This window comes from Balaenoptera borealis, assembly GCF_965194805.1.
Source record: "Balaenoptera borealis genome assembly, chromosome: 17".
Taxonomy (NCBI): Eukaryota; Metazoa; Chordata; class Mammalia; order Artiodactyla; family Balaenopteridae; genus Balaenoptera; species Balaenoptera borealis.
In genome coordinates this window covers 24,672,008-24,688,502 of record NC_138876.1, presented here as the reverse complement: position 1 = coordinate 24,688,502, position 16,495 = coordinate 24,672,008, and the positions used below count along the sequence as shown (strand labels likewise).

General features: G+C 33.2%; 1 protein-coding gene across 2 annotated transcripts in view; it reads right to left on the bottom strand.

Annotated features, from left to right (window-relative positions):
- Window positions 1-16,495, bottom strand: part of CSMD3 (CUB and Sushi multiple domains 3) — a 1,186,187-nt gene that overhangs the window by 997,052 nt on the left and 172,640 nt on the right. For both annotated transcript variants that reach the window (XM_082364543.1, XM_082364544.1), the window contains exon 3: window positions 6,970-7,082. In XM_082364543.1, coding sequence (XP_082220669.1) covers window positions 6,970-7,082 — 113 coding nt within the window. The remainder of the gene's footprint in view (window positions 1-6,969; window positions 7,083-16,495) is intronic.

Here is a 16,495-nt window from a genome sequence, read left to right as displayed (position 1 = left end):
TGAAATGAGATTACATACTGTGTTTAATCATCCTACTTCTGGAGAATAAAATATAATCTTGAATTCCATCCCATCTTCTCCATATGAAGCACAAAGATTAAGTAGGTTATATGTCACTGGCTTTAACATTTTTTTTATATTCAGCTTATTTTTCTCTTTATGCCATATGAGCAATTTTGTATTTTTAAAGTGCTTCATAAAGAAACTATTTACTTCAAGAAAGTAAAGATTTTAAAGTAAAGAAAATATCTATAAAAAGTAAAAATAATTTTAAGTATCATTTATGGCTTTTCTCAAATAAAAGACCAAAATTTTTCCTAAACCTTGTTCATTTAATGTAAATATTTGTGGTTACTGCCTTTTAACATATTCACTGGCGTTTTAAATCTTTGTAAGTGGGAAATGTATTAAGTCTTTCCTCATTCCAGATCAAAGTATTAGATATTCCTATTTATTACTTGTATGTACCAAGCATCTATTAAGTGCTTGCAGTGTGCCAGGAATGTGCTGAAATAGGGTGCAATTTACAAAATAAGTAAAACAGGTTCTATACCCTCAAGCTTCTCAGAGCCTAGCGTGAGCAAAAAATATCAATACATTGTACAGGTGTACTCAGCAGGAGAGCTGGAGATTGAAGGTAGAACAATTTAAATACCATAGTATATGTAGAAATTTAATATATGTTCATGTGACCATTTCATGAATTGAGGCAAATGATGAGAAATAAGGCTGGAGATCTGTTGTTGTACAGGTTGTATGTGCTACGCTGTGCAGAAATGGGAAATGTTTAAAATGTTATTGCTTTTTTTAAAAAAAGAGTTATTGCTTAATGTCGAAAAGCATTCATAGTACTGAGAATACTATTCAAGTTTTGTTGTGAGTACAATGAAAATATATATCTTCCTGGATAATAGATGTAAACTTGAGAATTAATAAATTTTTGCGTATACCCAGCCAAATCTACATATTCATTATAACACTGTAACTTTTAACTCCATTCTGTAGATGATATTTAGGGAAAAGTCTGATTTTTGTAATTCTCTAGATTGGGATTTTGAACAATTTAAAAGGGAGAGAATATAGCCAGTGTAACTTTAAGTGGAGTATATTCTATAAAAATATTGAATCACTATGTCGTATACCTGAAACTAATATAATATTGTAAATCAATTATACTTCAATTAAATAAATAAATACAAGAGAGAGAAGGCACTCATGACTTAGATAGATGGTCACTGGCCACTACAGACAAAACCACTGCTGGGGCCAAGTACAGGGTCCCATGAACAGCTTCCCACACTATCAGATAACTAGGCCATAGGAAAGAGGTGCACCAAAGAGCCAGACTGTGGTGAACAGACCTTTGGAGGGACCTGCCTGCAGCTGACAAAACTTCTGGAGGGCCAGACCCCCAAAGTCCTCAAACCTAGGGCTACTGTTCCAGAAAGGCCAGGACACAGCTGCTCACACTCCATGAGGACCTGAACATTGAAGACAAGTCTCCCAGAGGGCCAGACCAAACAGAGCCTGATCGCCAGAGAGTTAGTTCACAAGAGTGGGACATCTCAGAGGACCATGTCATCTGGGATGGGACTTGGGCAGAGTATGGTGGCCTAGATCTCTGGAAGACTAAACCATCCAAGGGCCACATTCCCAGTGATAAAAATTCCAGAGATAGAACCTCCAATGAATCTAGCCATGAAGGATGGAAAACCCAGAGGACTGTGCCATGGAGATCAAGGCCACATGAGAAATTGTCTTCCATAGTGTCAGACCAAACAGGCAAGGACCACTGGAGGAGCAGGCCATGGAAAACAAGACCACCAGGCTAGACCCTGGGGAACAAGGGAGGACCGGATTCCAAAGGGGAATGCTACGAAGGGGCAATGACAGAGACAGGATCTCATCCTAGTTCCCTGGTACCAGCTCTACCTCCTGCTCCTGCCCCTGGCCACTGGTGGCTAATGAAGCCAAGAAAAGCTGGAGCACAGGGATGGCACAAGTAGTGGGAGTGGAGGTAGGAGGATAATCTCATCCTCTGCCTGCAGCTCAATCCGAATTTCAGGGCAGGAAGTTACCCAAAGTAAGTAAAGTTGGGGGGGGGGGGGCGGGGCAGGCCATGGATTAAGATGTTTCAATGCCTAAGTAGCCAGACTCTATGGAACCCTGAAGGCAAAATATTTGAATTTGATCGAGAGACCAAAAAAAACAGTCTCTGCACGTATTATATTTCCTTGTATTATGTTTTAAAAATATATCTCTCATTTATTCTTAAAAGTAAGGTAAAGATCCATTAACTTCTTTTATGAACCTAACCTACCTTCATTGCTAGAAAACTAATATATGTAATTTTATTACATAAATTTCTCTTGCTACAATTCAGCTGTCTTGCTAGAAGCGTAACTGACTTCATTCTAACTTGTAATCTCTCCATTAAAGTTCATGGTACTGCAGTTTAAATTTATAAAGCTTAGGAATAAAAAATAACACCTAAAATTAAAAATCACTAAAGTCATTTGACATTCTCAAGTGAAAACTTTTAGTAAACATGTGTGATGGATAGCTAAAATAGAATAGTAAATAATATAAACATTCTTCTGTATGTGAAGTGTTTAAAAAGGACACAGAATATATAGTTCACATGTAATATACACAAAAATATATTTCAGCTTTTATATTTTGTATTGTTTTATACACAGCATTATCAGTAATTCTTACTTTTGTAATGCTCTTTTGCACTAAATTTTATGTGGTCATATATATTTATAATGGAATTAGTTTGTAGTTAGGTATAGAATAAGTCTCTGAAATATATACAGTTTATATCTCTAGGGTACTTAAACATATTTTTACATTAAGGTTAGTGCTTTATTAAATTCTTGCTCATTACAATTTTTCATATAATTTTCTAGGGTGAGAAAAATCCATGTAAAATGTTTAGCACTGTGATTGACACAAAGAAATCACTCAATAAATGTTACCTAGTAGTAATACTGTTATTAAACAAATTTTTATGTTTCTTAATTAAAATGTGAAAATGATTGGACAGCAAATTTGCTAAAACTGAGACTGTTATCCCTGTAATATCTTAATTACTTAGTCATACACATCAATAATCATTAGGGCATAATAGCTACCTTGAGTTTGAAGCGATTTTCAAGACTTTTTATTTTTATGTCTGTTTCTGATCATTGAAGGATCACTGATACATACTGAAATTATTCATTGAGATTCTCCTAGACATTAAACTAACCAATTCATATAATATATAATAATATTTAATGATTACATGTAATATGTATATAATCCACTATATGCTTGGATTATATTACTTTCTACAATAAACAATTCTAAAATGATAAGATAGTCTACGGTATACCTTTATGATCTTGCACCTATGAAGAATGATTACGTAGCTTTGAAAGTAAAATGTGAAAGGAGTCCATTGTACAAAATAACTTTTAGCAGAAACTAGAATATATTTTGAATTCTGTTTGGCAGATCTGAAAAGACAAAAGAGCATTTCCATTGTGTGCTCCACAGAATACAGATGGTACCAGTTTTATCCTGATCAAATTTTGAAAGATGGTTATATGACTATTCAACTTAGTATACACTAGTGTTTTTCCAACTTGTTCCACAGAACACTATTCTACTCATTTGTTTTTATAAATCTTAAGAAACATATGAAAACAAAGTTCTGTGAAACAAATTTTGAGAAACAGTGACAAGAAATTCAAGTGTATGATAGACAATAATGAGGAAAAATAAAAATATATGCAGCTAGATATTAATGGGGAAAATTTTCCACAGAAATGTAACACCTCGCAGCTTCAACTTCAAGAAGTTTAAAAGCATTTCTGATAAATGGTTAAGAGCTCTGAAACTCAGTCAAAATGTGTGAAACGGGGACATCACCCTCTACAGTTTTAAAGTATATGGGCTGAAGTAAGATAGCAGAAGTTTGTAACAACAGAGAAGGTCTGTGAAGATCACAGATGACGTACATTTATCAATTTTTCTACATTGGATTTGCAATTGGAATTACAATGCATATTATACGGCTTCACTCTACAGTCTGATTCAGGATTGTAATTGGGGCCAAGAATTCTACATTTTAGCAAATTCTCCAGATGATTCTGATGCATGTGGTCCACTATTGGCAGTTTGAGAAACACAGAAAAATGCACAAATATCACTAATAAATAGAGACCTCATAAATTCTAGTACACAAGGACAAAAAATAAAGAAAATAATTAGTAAGTGATTATATGGAGGGAGATGAAATGAAAATAAATGAGATTCAGACATTAGGTTCATCCTGCAAAAAAAACAAAACAAAACAAAAAATACAGGTGTAAATTTAGAGGACAGGCTTTGAAATTTCAAACTAAGTTTTCTGAACTTCACAATACACCAGTTGGCCTTGAGAGTGTCACTGGCTGTGGTTAAATAAATAAATGCTTGTAGCTACTCCCTCTGTAAAATATTACATAGTGTTGCACATGGTGTGGTAGGACTAATGAAGCCTAACCCACATACCCACACACACACCCCAGAATCCCTGGAACCTGTGAATATGTCATATTACCTTGCAAAAAGGACTTTGCATGTGTAATTATGCTTAAGGACTTTAACTTGGGGAGATTGGGTCTACATGGATAATCAAGGCTAATCTAATGACATAGGCCCTTAGAAGCTAAGAAATTTCTCCAGCTGAAGTCAGAGGTGTGTGGGAAAAGAAGATAGTAGAGAGATGCACTAAGAAGGGAACATCAGAGAGATTTCAAGTATGAGAAGGATTCATTTCACCAGTGGCTAGCTCACAAATGTAGGTCTTACAGTCAAGGAAGAGAGAGGCCTCTAGAAACGGTGGGCAATAGATCTTTTCCAGAGCCTTCTGATAAAAGCCTAACCAGCTGACATTTTTATTTCAGCCTTATGAAACTCTGAGCAGAGGACTAGCAGAGACAACCAGGACTTTTCAACTACGGAACTGTGAGATAATATATTTTTGTTGTTTTGCTGCTAAATTTGTGGTTGTTTGCTATGATAGCCATAGAAAAGTAGTATACATGGTAGAAGATACCCATCACAAATCAATACCTGAAGATGTTCTGCAGGATGATGACCAATCACTCAATACTACCCAGATGCCTAGTACCTTATATTTTAAGTCAGGATCTCCCAAACATACATTGAAATGTCATGAAGATATATGAATCCATTTTCACTGAAGCAGAAAAGACAGAAATTTAATGTTGTATATGTAGAAACAATGGAGAGCTATGAAAATATTTTTGACAGTATTTCATGAAACTTGACAGTCAAACCAGAAAGTATGGCAATATTATAATACATCTTCCAAGTTCCTACAATTTCAGTATACTTAGTATTTGCTGAAAGAATAAACTAACCTAAAATATGTTTATACTTTGATGAACAGAGTACAAATTCTCTATTATGGAGCCTTTAATAGAAAACTATTGTATTACTAACTCCTTCAATATTGCCAAAATTACACTTAAAATTAAACCCTTTGTGTTTGTAGTGTTTTAAACTATGAATTAAGTTGCCAAGATAAAAATATTCAACTATTGTGAAAGTACCTTCAAAAATAATGATTATTACTATCACAATGGAGGAAAATAAGTCTTGGAATGCATCCTCCCCTGCTAGAGAAAGACAGTTCAGAAATGTATTAGGTAGAAAATAGTGTTCAAAACTGCTGTGATATGGCATTATTAAGAATATTAAAAAAAGAGAAAATATTTTTACTCAACAGTTTGCTAGCAGGTATTTTTTTCCTAGGGAGAAAGCACTAGATGAAACTTTCAGTTTAAAACTTTCCCCACATGCAAACTGTTAACCTGTATACTAAAGCAATTCTATTTTATATATGATTGTTTTCTAGTGTACTCTTTAAACATATTATATTTTGAATTATTATGTGCTTTAGAAAGTAACCACCCCTGCTACTGTATTTGTATATCTCTTATCATGATGTTAGATCTGGTGTGGTGCATTCCGGTAATATGGTCCTGGGGAGGCGAGTTGAATTCTGTTATGCTATTCCTACGGGTAAGGAAGGGATCCTTCCCTAAACTAGGTGAGATTTTATTGTCAAGTCACATAGAGAAGAAATTACAACTACATGACCTCAATATGCAGCCTTGAGAACAGGTTATTTTTACCTTCAGATTTTTTTTACACTGTAAAAAGGGAAAACAATACAGATTCTGTACATTTTTAACACCATCAGCAGAGCCTGTGGTGATACCCAGTTATCAAACAATAATTGTATAGTGAAACATGAGTCCCCACACTATGTGGGATAAATAAAGATTACAAATGACCTCCAATCAGTTCAGGTTTTGATACTAAGTGAGCTTGTAGCAAACTTCCAGATAAAAAACATCAGTTTCAAGTGCTTCTTTATTTTCCTCTTTGTGGTTAAGGGATTATGGATCTGTGGGACTGGAAATACTGGTTTAAAATGAAAAATGTCAACTCTTGTCTCTTAATAGAATTTTCTCTTTATTCGAACTTGCAGAGAACACAAATGACCAGTTTATTTTATGGCAGAGGGGCAAAGAACAGAGGAGAATAGGGTGGAGTCTGTGATGCCTGAATCTCAAATCAGGCCTAGTTTCCTTTTACTCTCAGATTCTGTTCCCTTTTATTAAGGTTTAAACCTATAGAGATGCCATGGTCTCATCTCCTAAGAAGATTTATGGGCAAGGTTTTCCTCTGTCTAGGCACACTGCAATGAAACATTAAAGCCTACTAAGTCTAGCTTTTTATTATATATTGATGATTATTGAGAAGGTGAATCTTGGTATAAGATTTGATATAGCAGGATGAACTATAACTTCTGTCCTGGTGATTTTTCTTCTATTTTTACCCTGGAGAATTTTGGTTTTACTACATTGAACTGGGCAGTGGTCCTTTTATATTACCGTCACTTACCTTCATAGTATACTTTAAATCCATGAGCACTAACTGCAAAATCACTGGTCAAACGTAGTGAGAACACAGATTTGGTACTTGTCACTGGTGGTGGCAGATGGAATCCTGTTAACCTGAAACATAAACAGAATTAACTATTAGCTATAGACATTTTACCTAATAGAGTTGAAAGAGTATTAAAAGTCATTTTATCAAATCCCTAAGCTTTGTGAATGTGTGTGGTGTGAATTAATTTATTACATGTTGATTAGACGTGTCACTCATCGAAAGCAATTGCTATAAGTATATATAAATATGTTTATTTATGTGTGCGTGCTATTACTGTTTATCATGCCTATCCCATATATCATCTACATGAAAATATTGATCAATTCAAACTTTGGGAACTAAGTTATGAGATTATGGGTCTGTGCATATTTTAGCTGTTGATTTTAATAACACTTAGAAGACATTTCTGTTGAATTTTCCTGACAGTTTAAAATATATATGAGTGGGAAATATTTCATGAAATTTAATATTAAAGGAAGAGATGTGATCTAAATATGAAATCTCTAAAGTAAAATTTCTACATGTGAGAAGTGATTCTGTTTTATCAGATTCCAGGAAGTTCTATTAAAATTAATAGTTGCAAATTATTTTTGGTTAATAATGCATAAGTTTACATAACAAATAGTTGTCTGATATTTTTGCCCATAATTCACTACTTACTTTGCTAATAATTTATTACATATAATAAGCTCGATTATATAAAATATAATTTACAGTTGACACTTAATAAAGCAGAAAAGAAAAATTAAAAATAAGAAAAAGCACATTCATTGGATATAATTTTTATAAAACTAATGAAGATGAATAATTTTAAAAATTTTCTATGAATTGCCCTTTATGTAACTTTCTCATTTTTTATTCTTAATATGAGAGTTAGGATTGAGAATTTTATGCAATGGAATTATATTATTTTTTAATATACTTGCTATTTTTGCCCAACATTATATAGGTAGAATTAGTCTGTACTGAAATTATCAAATATTTTTATTTCTGAATAGCAGTAGTTCTCATTTGTCTCAGGCCTACTTACTCTAAAAATTTATTAAGAACCCCAAAAAGATATTGCAGGCTAGATCTATCAATATTTACCCTATTTAAGTTTAAACTGAGAAACATTTTAAAATGTACATTAGTAATATCATTTAAAAATATCCAGAATAAATCCATTATGTGTTGACATAAATAATATTTTAGTATTAAATAACTATCTTTTCCAAAACAAACAACGAGAAGAATACACTGTGCTTTATTTTTGCAAATCTCTTTAATGCCTGTCCCATTAGTAGAAAGTAGCTAGATTATCATATCTGCTTCTTTATTAAATATATTGCAATATGTTATTTCGTTTGATGGGTATGAAGAACCCTGGTCTCACTTAGACATTTAGTTGTAAAAGGGAAGAGTATTCTAATAGCTTTTGCTTGTAAAAGTGGTTATTCTTCTTTGATACTACATAAAAACTTGACTAGTTACAATGTTGAATTCAAACCATATCAGCTAATATTTTTGCACTCTGTAACATTAAAGTCCTTTGGTTCACCTTGTCCTTGCAATAGGTTATATTTACTCATGCATTTTTTAACATTATGCATGCATTGGTCATTTGAAATATATTGGTTCACTGAGTTAGAGAGATCTTCCAAATATTGATACACTTCATTATAAAATATGTAAAAATCACATATATTTTTATTTCTATTGATCGCACCAGAAAAATATTTAAACTTGGGGAAGCTCTAAAGCTTACAGTGGTGGATTGAAGTTTTCCAAAATTCTAATTTTTTACTTGAAAACTCAGACTTCATCACTGACAGCAAATCCTGTCAGTTGTTTTCCTTGAAGTAACAAGTCAGGTTCATATTTTTCGGAGGGGCAGGGGGGAAATAGATACCAAATGCCTAAGTGTGACTAACCATAGTTTATCTGTTAATCATTCTTTCAAATAAAAAGTTTGTTCCATGAAAAAAGTGGCTAGTTCAGCTGACAACTCAAGCTATTTTTCCTTCAGACAACCATCATATTTTAGTAGGCATAAGGTTTTTGTTTGTTTGTTTTTCATTTTTTTCCATTTTGTCACACAGGTCATTAAAAAGAGGAGTATTACAGGGTGGGCATTTAATGAAATAATTAGTTATAGCTTTAACAGGAACATTCTTAAGTACAATTGGATTTTTTTTTTTTTTTTTGCACTGCAAGTGTGTGGCAGTAAAGAATACAATGACTAATGATTACTAGTACAGTTTGAAGTCACTGACTTGTGTTAATGCACCAGCAGTTTTATACCCAGCATTACTTTTGTGCATGAGGGCAAATGCTAATACAGAGAAAAAGGTGAATAATTCCTCAGTAGTATTATGGAAATAATTTTGATTTCATGGACCCCCTGAAAATGTCTCAGAACTTTCAAGGATACATGTTTCACATTTTGAGAACCACTGTTGTATAGGAATCTACTACAATAAATATACCACAATTCATTTATTCACTCACTGTTGATGAACATTTGGGTTCTATATACTTTGTTCAGTATGTCTTCATCAACATCCTTATCAAAGTCCACTCTTGGGACTTCCCTGGAAGTCCAGTGGTTAAGACCGCGCTTCCACTTCAGGGGGCGCGGGTTCGATCCCTGGTCGAGAACTAAGATTCCCACATACCGCACGGTGAGGCCCCCCCAAAAAAAAAAAAAAAAAATATATATATATATATATACACATACAGAAAATACAGAAAAGTCCATTCTTAAACACTTACATAGCAATTTTCTCTAGAGTATATAAGCATTTACAGCTTTAAATTTTCCTCTTTTTGCTGCATAAGCTACACCCCGCAAGGGACCTAGTCAAACTTCTTTCTAAATTCCTTTGTGATTTCCTCTTTGTTCCATGGTTAGAAATACATTGCTTAAATTATAAACATATGGGTTACTTTAGTTATATTTTGTTACCAATGTGTATCTCATTTGCATTATAGTCAGATAACATTTTCTCTATGAATTTAATCCTTTGAAATTCATTCAAATTTAATTTATGGTCAGATATTATAAATTTTTATTATGTGCTTAGTTTTCTTATAAAGAACAAGCGTATAATTTTCCTATACTTAATCCAAGTTATCACAAACTTAAACAACACCCATTATTATCTCACAGTTACGTGGATCTAGGCAGAGCATAACTCAACTGATTCTCTGCTTAGAGTCTCGCAAGAATGGAATCATGGTGTCAGCTAGGCTGCGTTGCTTTCTGGAAACTCTGAAGTTACATCTGCTTCACTTCCAAATTCAGCAGGCTATTGCCAAAATTCAGTTTCATGAAGTTGTAAGATTAAGGTCCTCCTTTCCTTGCTGGCTGTTAGCTTGGGGTTATTCTCAGCTTTTAGAAATTGCCAGCATTCCTTGGTTTGCGGCCCCCTTCCTCCATCTCCAGAGTCAGCAATGGCAGTCCAAGTTCTTCTCATTCTTCAGATATCTATGGTTTCCCCTTCTACCTCATCTCTCTGCTGCTCCCTCTTCTACCTCAGGCTGGAAGAAGTTCTCTGCCTCTTCTGCCTCTGCTTTTAAAAGCTCATGTAATTAGACTGTGCCCAAATGGATAATTCAAATATCTTCCTATTATAACATCTGTAATCTTAATTCCATTTGTAAAGTTCCTTTTGCCATGTGATAGAACATATTTGCAGGTTCTGAGGGAACCATTATTCTGGAATCATTATTCTGCCTACAGTAATGGGTATATATCAGAGGCTAGGTGCAGTCCCTGACTCCTAATGAAACAAATTAGTTTTCCATGTCTTAAAACTTTATATAAATAAAATCATATAATAAAATTATTCTGCCTCTGGCTTCTTTGACTCAACATTACCTTTGTATTATTATAGCAGTAGTATGGAACTTAACTTTCATTGCTCTATAGGATTCCATTTTATGAATATACTTCAATTTATTTATCCATTCTATTGTTGGTGGACATTTTTTTTTCCAGTTGGGTCTTTTGTAAATACTACTGCCATGAACATGTGTTACATGTTTTGTAAGCATTTATACATATTTCTCTTGAGAATATACCTAGTACTAGAATTTCGGGGTAATTGGGGAACTAATTAGTTGTTGAATAATTTTCTAGATTTTTTCAACATTATTTCTTGATATAAAGATGTAAAAATAAAGTATTCCCCACTTTAAATGCTCAGAGTAGTTTTTCAGAAAAATAAGAAACATTGTCAGGGAAAAAAAAGGACAAATGATTTTGCAACAAAAAAAGTCTGAGAACCTATTTACCTTATAACCAGACTGTTATGATGTTATGTATGATATTATACTATGAAAAATGGCCTTCCAAGATTGCCTGGGCTCTAATCACTGGAATATTTAAATATGTCACCTTGTATGACAAAAGGAACTTTACAGATGTGATTAAGTTAAAATCTTAAGAATAGGAAATTACCCTAGATTATCTGGATGGATCAAAGTATTCACAAGGGTCCTTATCAAAGGAAGGTAGGAGGATCAGAGTAGGAGATGTGACAATGAAAGCAGAGGTTTGAGTGATGCAGTTTCTGGCTGTGAAGCTAGAAGAGGGACACAAGCCAAAGAAGGGCAAGCAGCCTCTATAAGCTGGAGAAGTCAAGGAACAGATTTTCTCCTAGAGCCTCCATAAGAGATGCAGTCCTGCTGACACCTTGAGTTCAGCCCACTTAAATACGTTTTGGGCTTCAGTTCTCCAGACTGCAAGATAATACATTTATGTTGTTCAAACCACTAAGTTTGCAGTAATTTGTTGCATCAACAATAGGAAACCAATGCATAGCTCTCTTTGGGGCTTTGAAATATACATTTAAAAAAAGTGTCTAAAATATTATTCTACAAATGAAAATAGAGGTTCCATGGAACCTAGTGACCACTGTAATTCACTGAGACTCATGTTGATATTATACAAAACAAGTAGATTCAGAGCCTATCAGTGCAACATTTATTTGAAAATAATGTTTTGAAAACCTTTCTATATAGGTAAAATATGCAATTTCATCCTCAGATTAGAAGGCATAAGGGACTGGGAGATATTAAACAACTGGATCAAGTTCACAGTAGAGCCAGGTCTAAGACTACAACATACTGTTTTGTCCCATTTTCTAGCGAACACCCTGTTCCTCCTCTCATTGTCTTTGGCACATTCATTAAATCAAAATATTAAATATTTGAACTACTAATGCACATACAAACATACAAATTATTTTACATGCAATCTCAGATTTTTATACTTGTTCAGGTACATTAAATAATCCAATTTTTTTAGGAAATATTTAGAACCTTTTACCATTAAATTTTCCATGATAGAGGAAATGATAGAGGACAATGTGAAGAATTTTTCCTATTTAGCAAAAGCAAGTTTTTTTCCAGTTATCCTTAAATACTCAGTATGTAGTGGCATGCTGTATAATGGAAGATTTAGTTTTCTTTTTCACTTCAGTAAATGAGGGAAGATGTATGTTTTTAAACTTATTTTCATGATAGTTGTACCATTATGAGGATTTACAGTAACTTGTTTTACTCCCTCCTGTGATACATTACTTGATTGATTTGAAAATAAACTTTAAGTTATGAATCCCATTAGTTACTTTTCTTTACAAGACTTCATTTTATAATTTAATATTTATGTGTGATTATTTATTAAGCTTCTCTCTTTCTCCTTTGGGCACTAAACTTCCTGAAGTCAGTGCTTGGAACTCAATAGTTTATCACCAGTTCTTCATGCAATGCATTCCATGTAAGAGGCTCTCTTAACATGGTTAAATTAATGAAGTGGAATGATAGAAGAATGTGAAAGCCATCATAATGCTTTCTTTTTCAAACCAAAAATTTTATTCTTAGAGCAGTGTTTTCAAGAATCATGAGAATGTAAAGAAATGCCAATTGTTAAGAAAATCCAAATAGTCTATTTAGAGACTCTTGTTCAGAGTTATTTTTTACCATGTTATTAATCTCAAGAGTTAAAGGGAGACCATATATTTTATGTATATCTATTTGAAATATCTTTTAGGATATAACTATATAATTTAAACATTTATTTTTCAGGTAAAACTAATATGATTTTTATCTTCAACATGAGTTATAAATTACAGTAGTTAAATATACATGTATTTTACCTGAATTTAACACATTTTCTATGTACTGTAAAAGCATAATATTTTATGGATAAGCATAATATTTTTCATGGAATTCAGATATTTGTGAAATTTAGTTTTTTATATATTGTTTTATTACCTTATCAATTATATTCTCTTCTTATTGACATATGATAAATTTGCATAGTGAATGACATTTTATGTTCCTTTTAAAGAATACCGGAGTGTAATTTTATTTTCACTGAATTACAATTGAAGAAATCACAGCTCAGAATTGATTAGTAAATTGTTTAAATCCATACAGCTGGTAGGCAGTGGAGCAAAGATATAAACCCATAACTTCCAACTCCAGTCTATCTCTCTCCTTGTGATTTTCCCATAGGGGAAATGATTTTTCCATGAGGGCCGAATGCATATTTAATTCATCTTTTTTCTCCACAATGCCCATATAAATTTCTTAACAAATATGTGGAATAGAGAAAAACATGATTTTACCCACATTATAGCTTTAAGTAGTTGAGGCTGGTAAAAAACTGTGTCATAATTATGAAGTCATTGAATTAAAGGCCTGGAAATTAATGGGGAACCACTGCCTGTACATGTTGATACCTTTATGGCAAAGGTTACCAGTGGTTAGCAAAGATATTTCCCGACTAGGAAAAATAAATAAGATTAGCAAACAGAAATGTCAGGGGAAAGTCCTAGATGATGCAATGTTAATGTCCTTCAGATATTATTTTTTATAAAAGTTAAAATTTGAGGAGTAGCCAATAAAGTGTTGAAATATATTAATTTTGCCATGTAGCTACTTTGTTTTATGACATCACAACAATCAATATTTTCTCTCACCATAAATTTGATGCTTAAAAATGCATGTAAACTCAGATTAAAGAACAATAATTTCCCTTTAATACATTTAGTTTCATGAAAAATTCAAAACATTTCCTCTATTTCACATTTGTATTTGGTGAATGTTTTGTCATGAACTACTTTATGGCCATTGTTTCAGTAAGTTCTCTCATGTGACAGGATGGCAGAGCATGTTGGTTGTTTTTTCATCTTACATTTAATAGTTTCTAATGTATAACCACTCTTCTACATTTCCCCTAATCCCACATGCACCCCTAATCATATTTTAGCATTTTGTTACTTACTAGACAAAACATTCATCAGGAGCTGTAGAATGTGTTAAAATTCACACACTTAAAGCAAGTGGTCCTATCACTTCTCATGCCTGCTTTTAATAGAGGAAAACATTCTTGAAGCATTTCCTCTTAAAAAGATTCAGAAACATTAATGATATTTCAAACTGTAATGAGTAGCTAGTTACAGGGAGAATTAAATGATTAACTTGTAACTTTATATCAATGACTAATATGAAAAGTACTAAAATATTTATTTGGTAATTAATGCAAAAATGATAGAATTTAAATTACCTGAAAGTCATTTAAAATGTCAATGCATATGCTTTTTAAATAATAGGCTGTTCGTTTAAGATTTTCTTAAATTAATGGCAATAAATGTGCCATTTTAAAGCTTAATGTAACAGGAACCCTTAAAACATCGACACTGGTGGATAAAAATGATGCTTGTATCATTATCTAAATGTGTTTATCAACTTTTTTTTTTAAACGAGTTTATCACCACACAATTTTTTTTTTTTTTTTAGATTTTTATAAGCATGGCTTTTAATTTATTTATGTATTTATTTATTTTTGGGTGTGTTGGGTCTTTGTTTCTGTGCGAGGGCTTTCTCTAGTTGCAGCGAGCAGGGCCACTGTTCATCACGGTGCGCAGGCCTCTCACTGTCGTGGCCTCTCTTGTTGCGGAGCACAGGCTCCAGATGCGCAGGCTCAGTAGTTGTGGGTCATGGGCCTAGTTGCTCTGTGGCATGTGGGATCTTCCCAAACCAGGGCTCGAACCCGTGTACCCTGCATTGGCAGGCAGATTCTCAACCACTGCGCCACCAGGGAAGCCCCCGTGTTTATTAGCTTTTAACAGTGAGATGTTATTATTTCCACGAGACTTGAGCATGGAGAATGACTAGATCTATACTATCTTTAACAATGTAATCAAAGGGCTCTTTTAATATATACATTTTTAATATGCCTATCAACTGATTGCAATATTTCAAACTTTCTCTAGTTAAGAGAATTAACATAAAAGTCACAGTTTTAAATTAAATGGCTATTAGCATATTACTGCTTATAATGAGACAGAGGGAAAACACACATGAGGAATGCAGAAAGAGAGAGAGGGAGCTTTATTTAAAAACTGGTAACATTACCAAAGTCCCAGGATTTTGTGATTGTTGAGTAAGACAATTCATGTGAATGGTCTGGTGTATTTTTTTTTTTCATTGAAATAGAGTTGATTTACAATGCTGTGCCAATCTCTGCTGTACAGCAAAGTGACTCAGTTCTACACATTCTTTTTTTAATATATTCTTATTTTTTGGAACCTAAGAAATAGCCATTAAATGTTAGTTTCATTAGTGCTATGACTCAAAATCCATTGCCCTTTTGTCTGCACTCAGTGGTATACTAAGGCTAGGATAAATTCTATAACACCAGCATTTCCACAGTGGTTTCTCATTACTCACAATAAGATTTTTGGATTTGAATTATCTTACAATTTTACTTTGGTTATACAGTTCTTAAAAATGATCCAGGTAATATACAGGGAATTATCAGCTGAAACAAACTGTTAACCTATTTAATTTCAAAATGAATGGGAAAACCACAGGAACAAATAGATCTTTAAAGTAATGACTGTTCTGTGAGAATAAATCCTGCATACCCTATTGATTATTGGGGTACATGAAGTACAACAGCATAATTCATGGTTATGTCAAGATGACAGTAATTGTAATATTAAGGGAAAAGATGGCTGCAGCAATATTTGAATGATTATATAATTTGTTGAGAGTAAATGAGCTGTAGCTTGTATCAAACATAAAATTCCCAAAAAGGCATCATGTGTGAGGATGGCAAATTCACAATGTTAGAAACATGTGCTAGGTATAGATTTAGATATGGAAATGGATATAGATAATGATATACATAGGGTATGGGTAGGGATAAGATAAATATGGATGTGACTATGAACATTGTAAAGATATAGATAGAAAAGTAGGCAACTAACATTCATTTCTACTCTTTTCTGTTCTTTCCATTGTATTGAAGTGCCTGTGAATCTTGGAACTACGCTTGCTAGATTACCTCTCTTTGCCAGCGAAGTTGTCTATTAGATTTTGCCAATGAAGGCAATTCCATAAGACTTAGAATGTGAATTGAGTATAACCCATTATTATGTCTTGGTAGGTAAGTGCATTAGATTCAGCAGGTGTTAGAGGT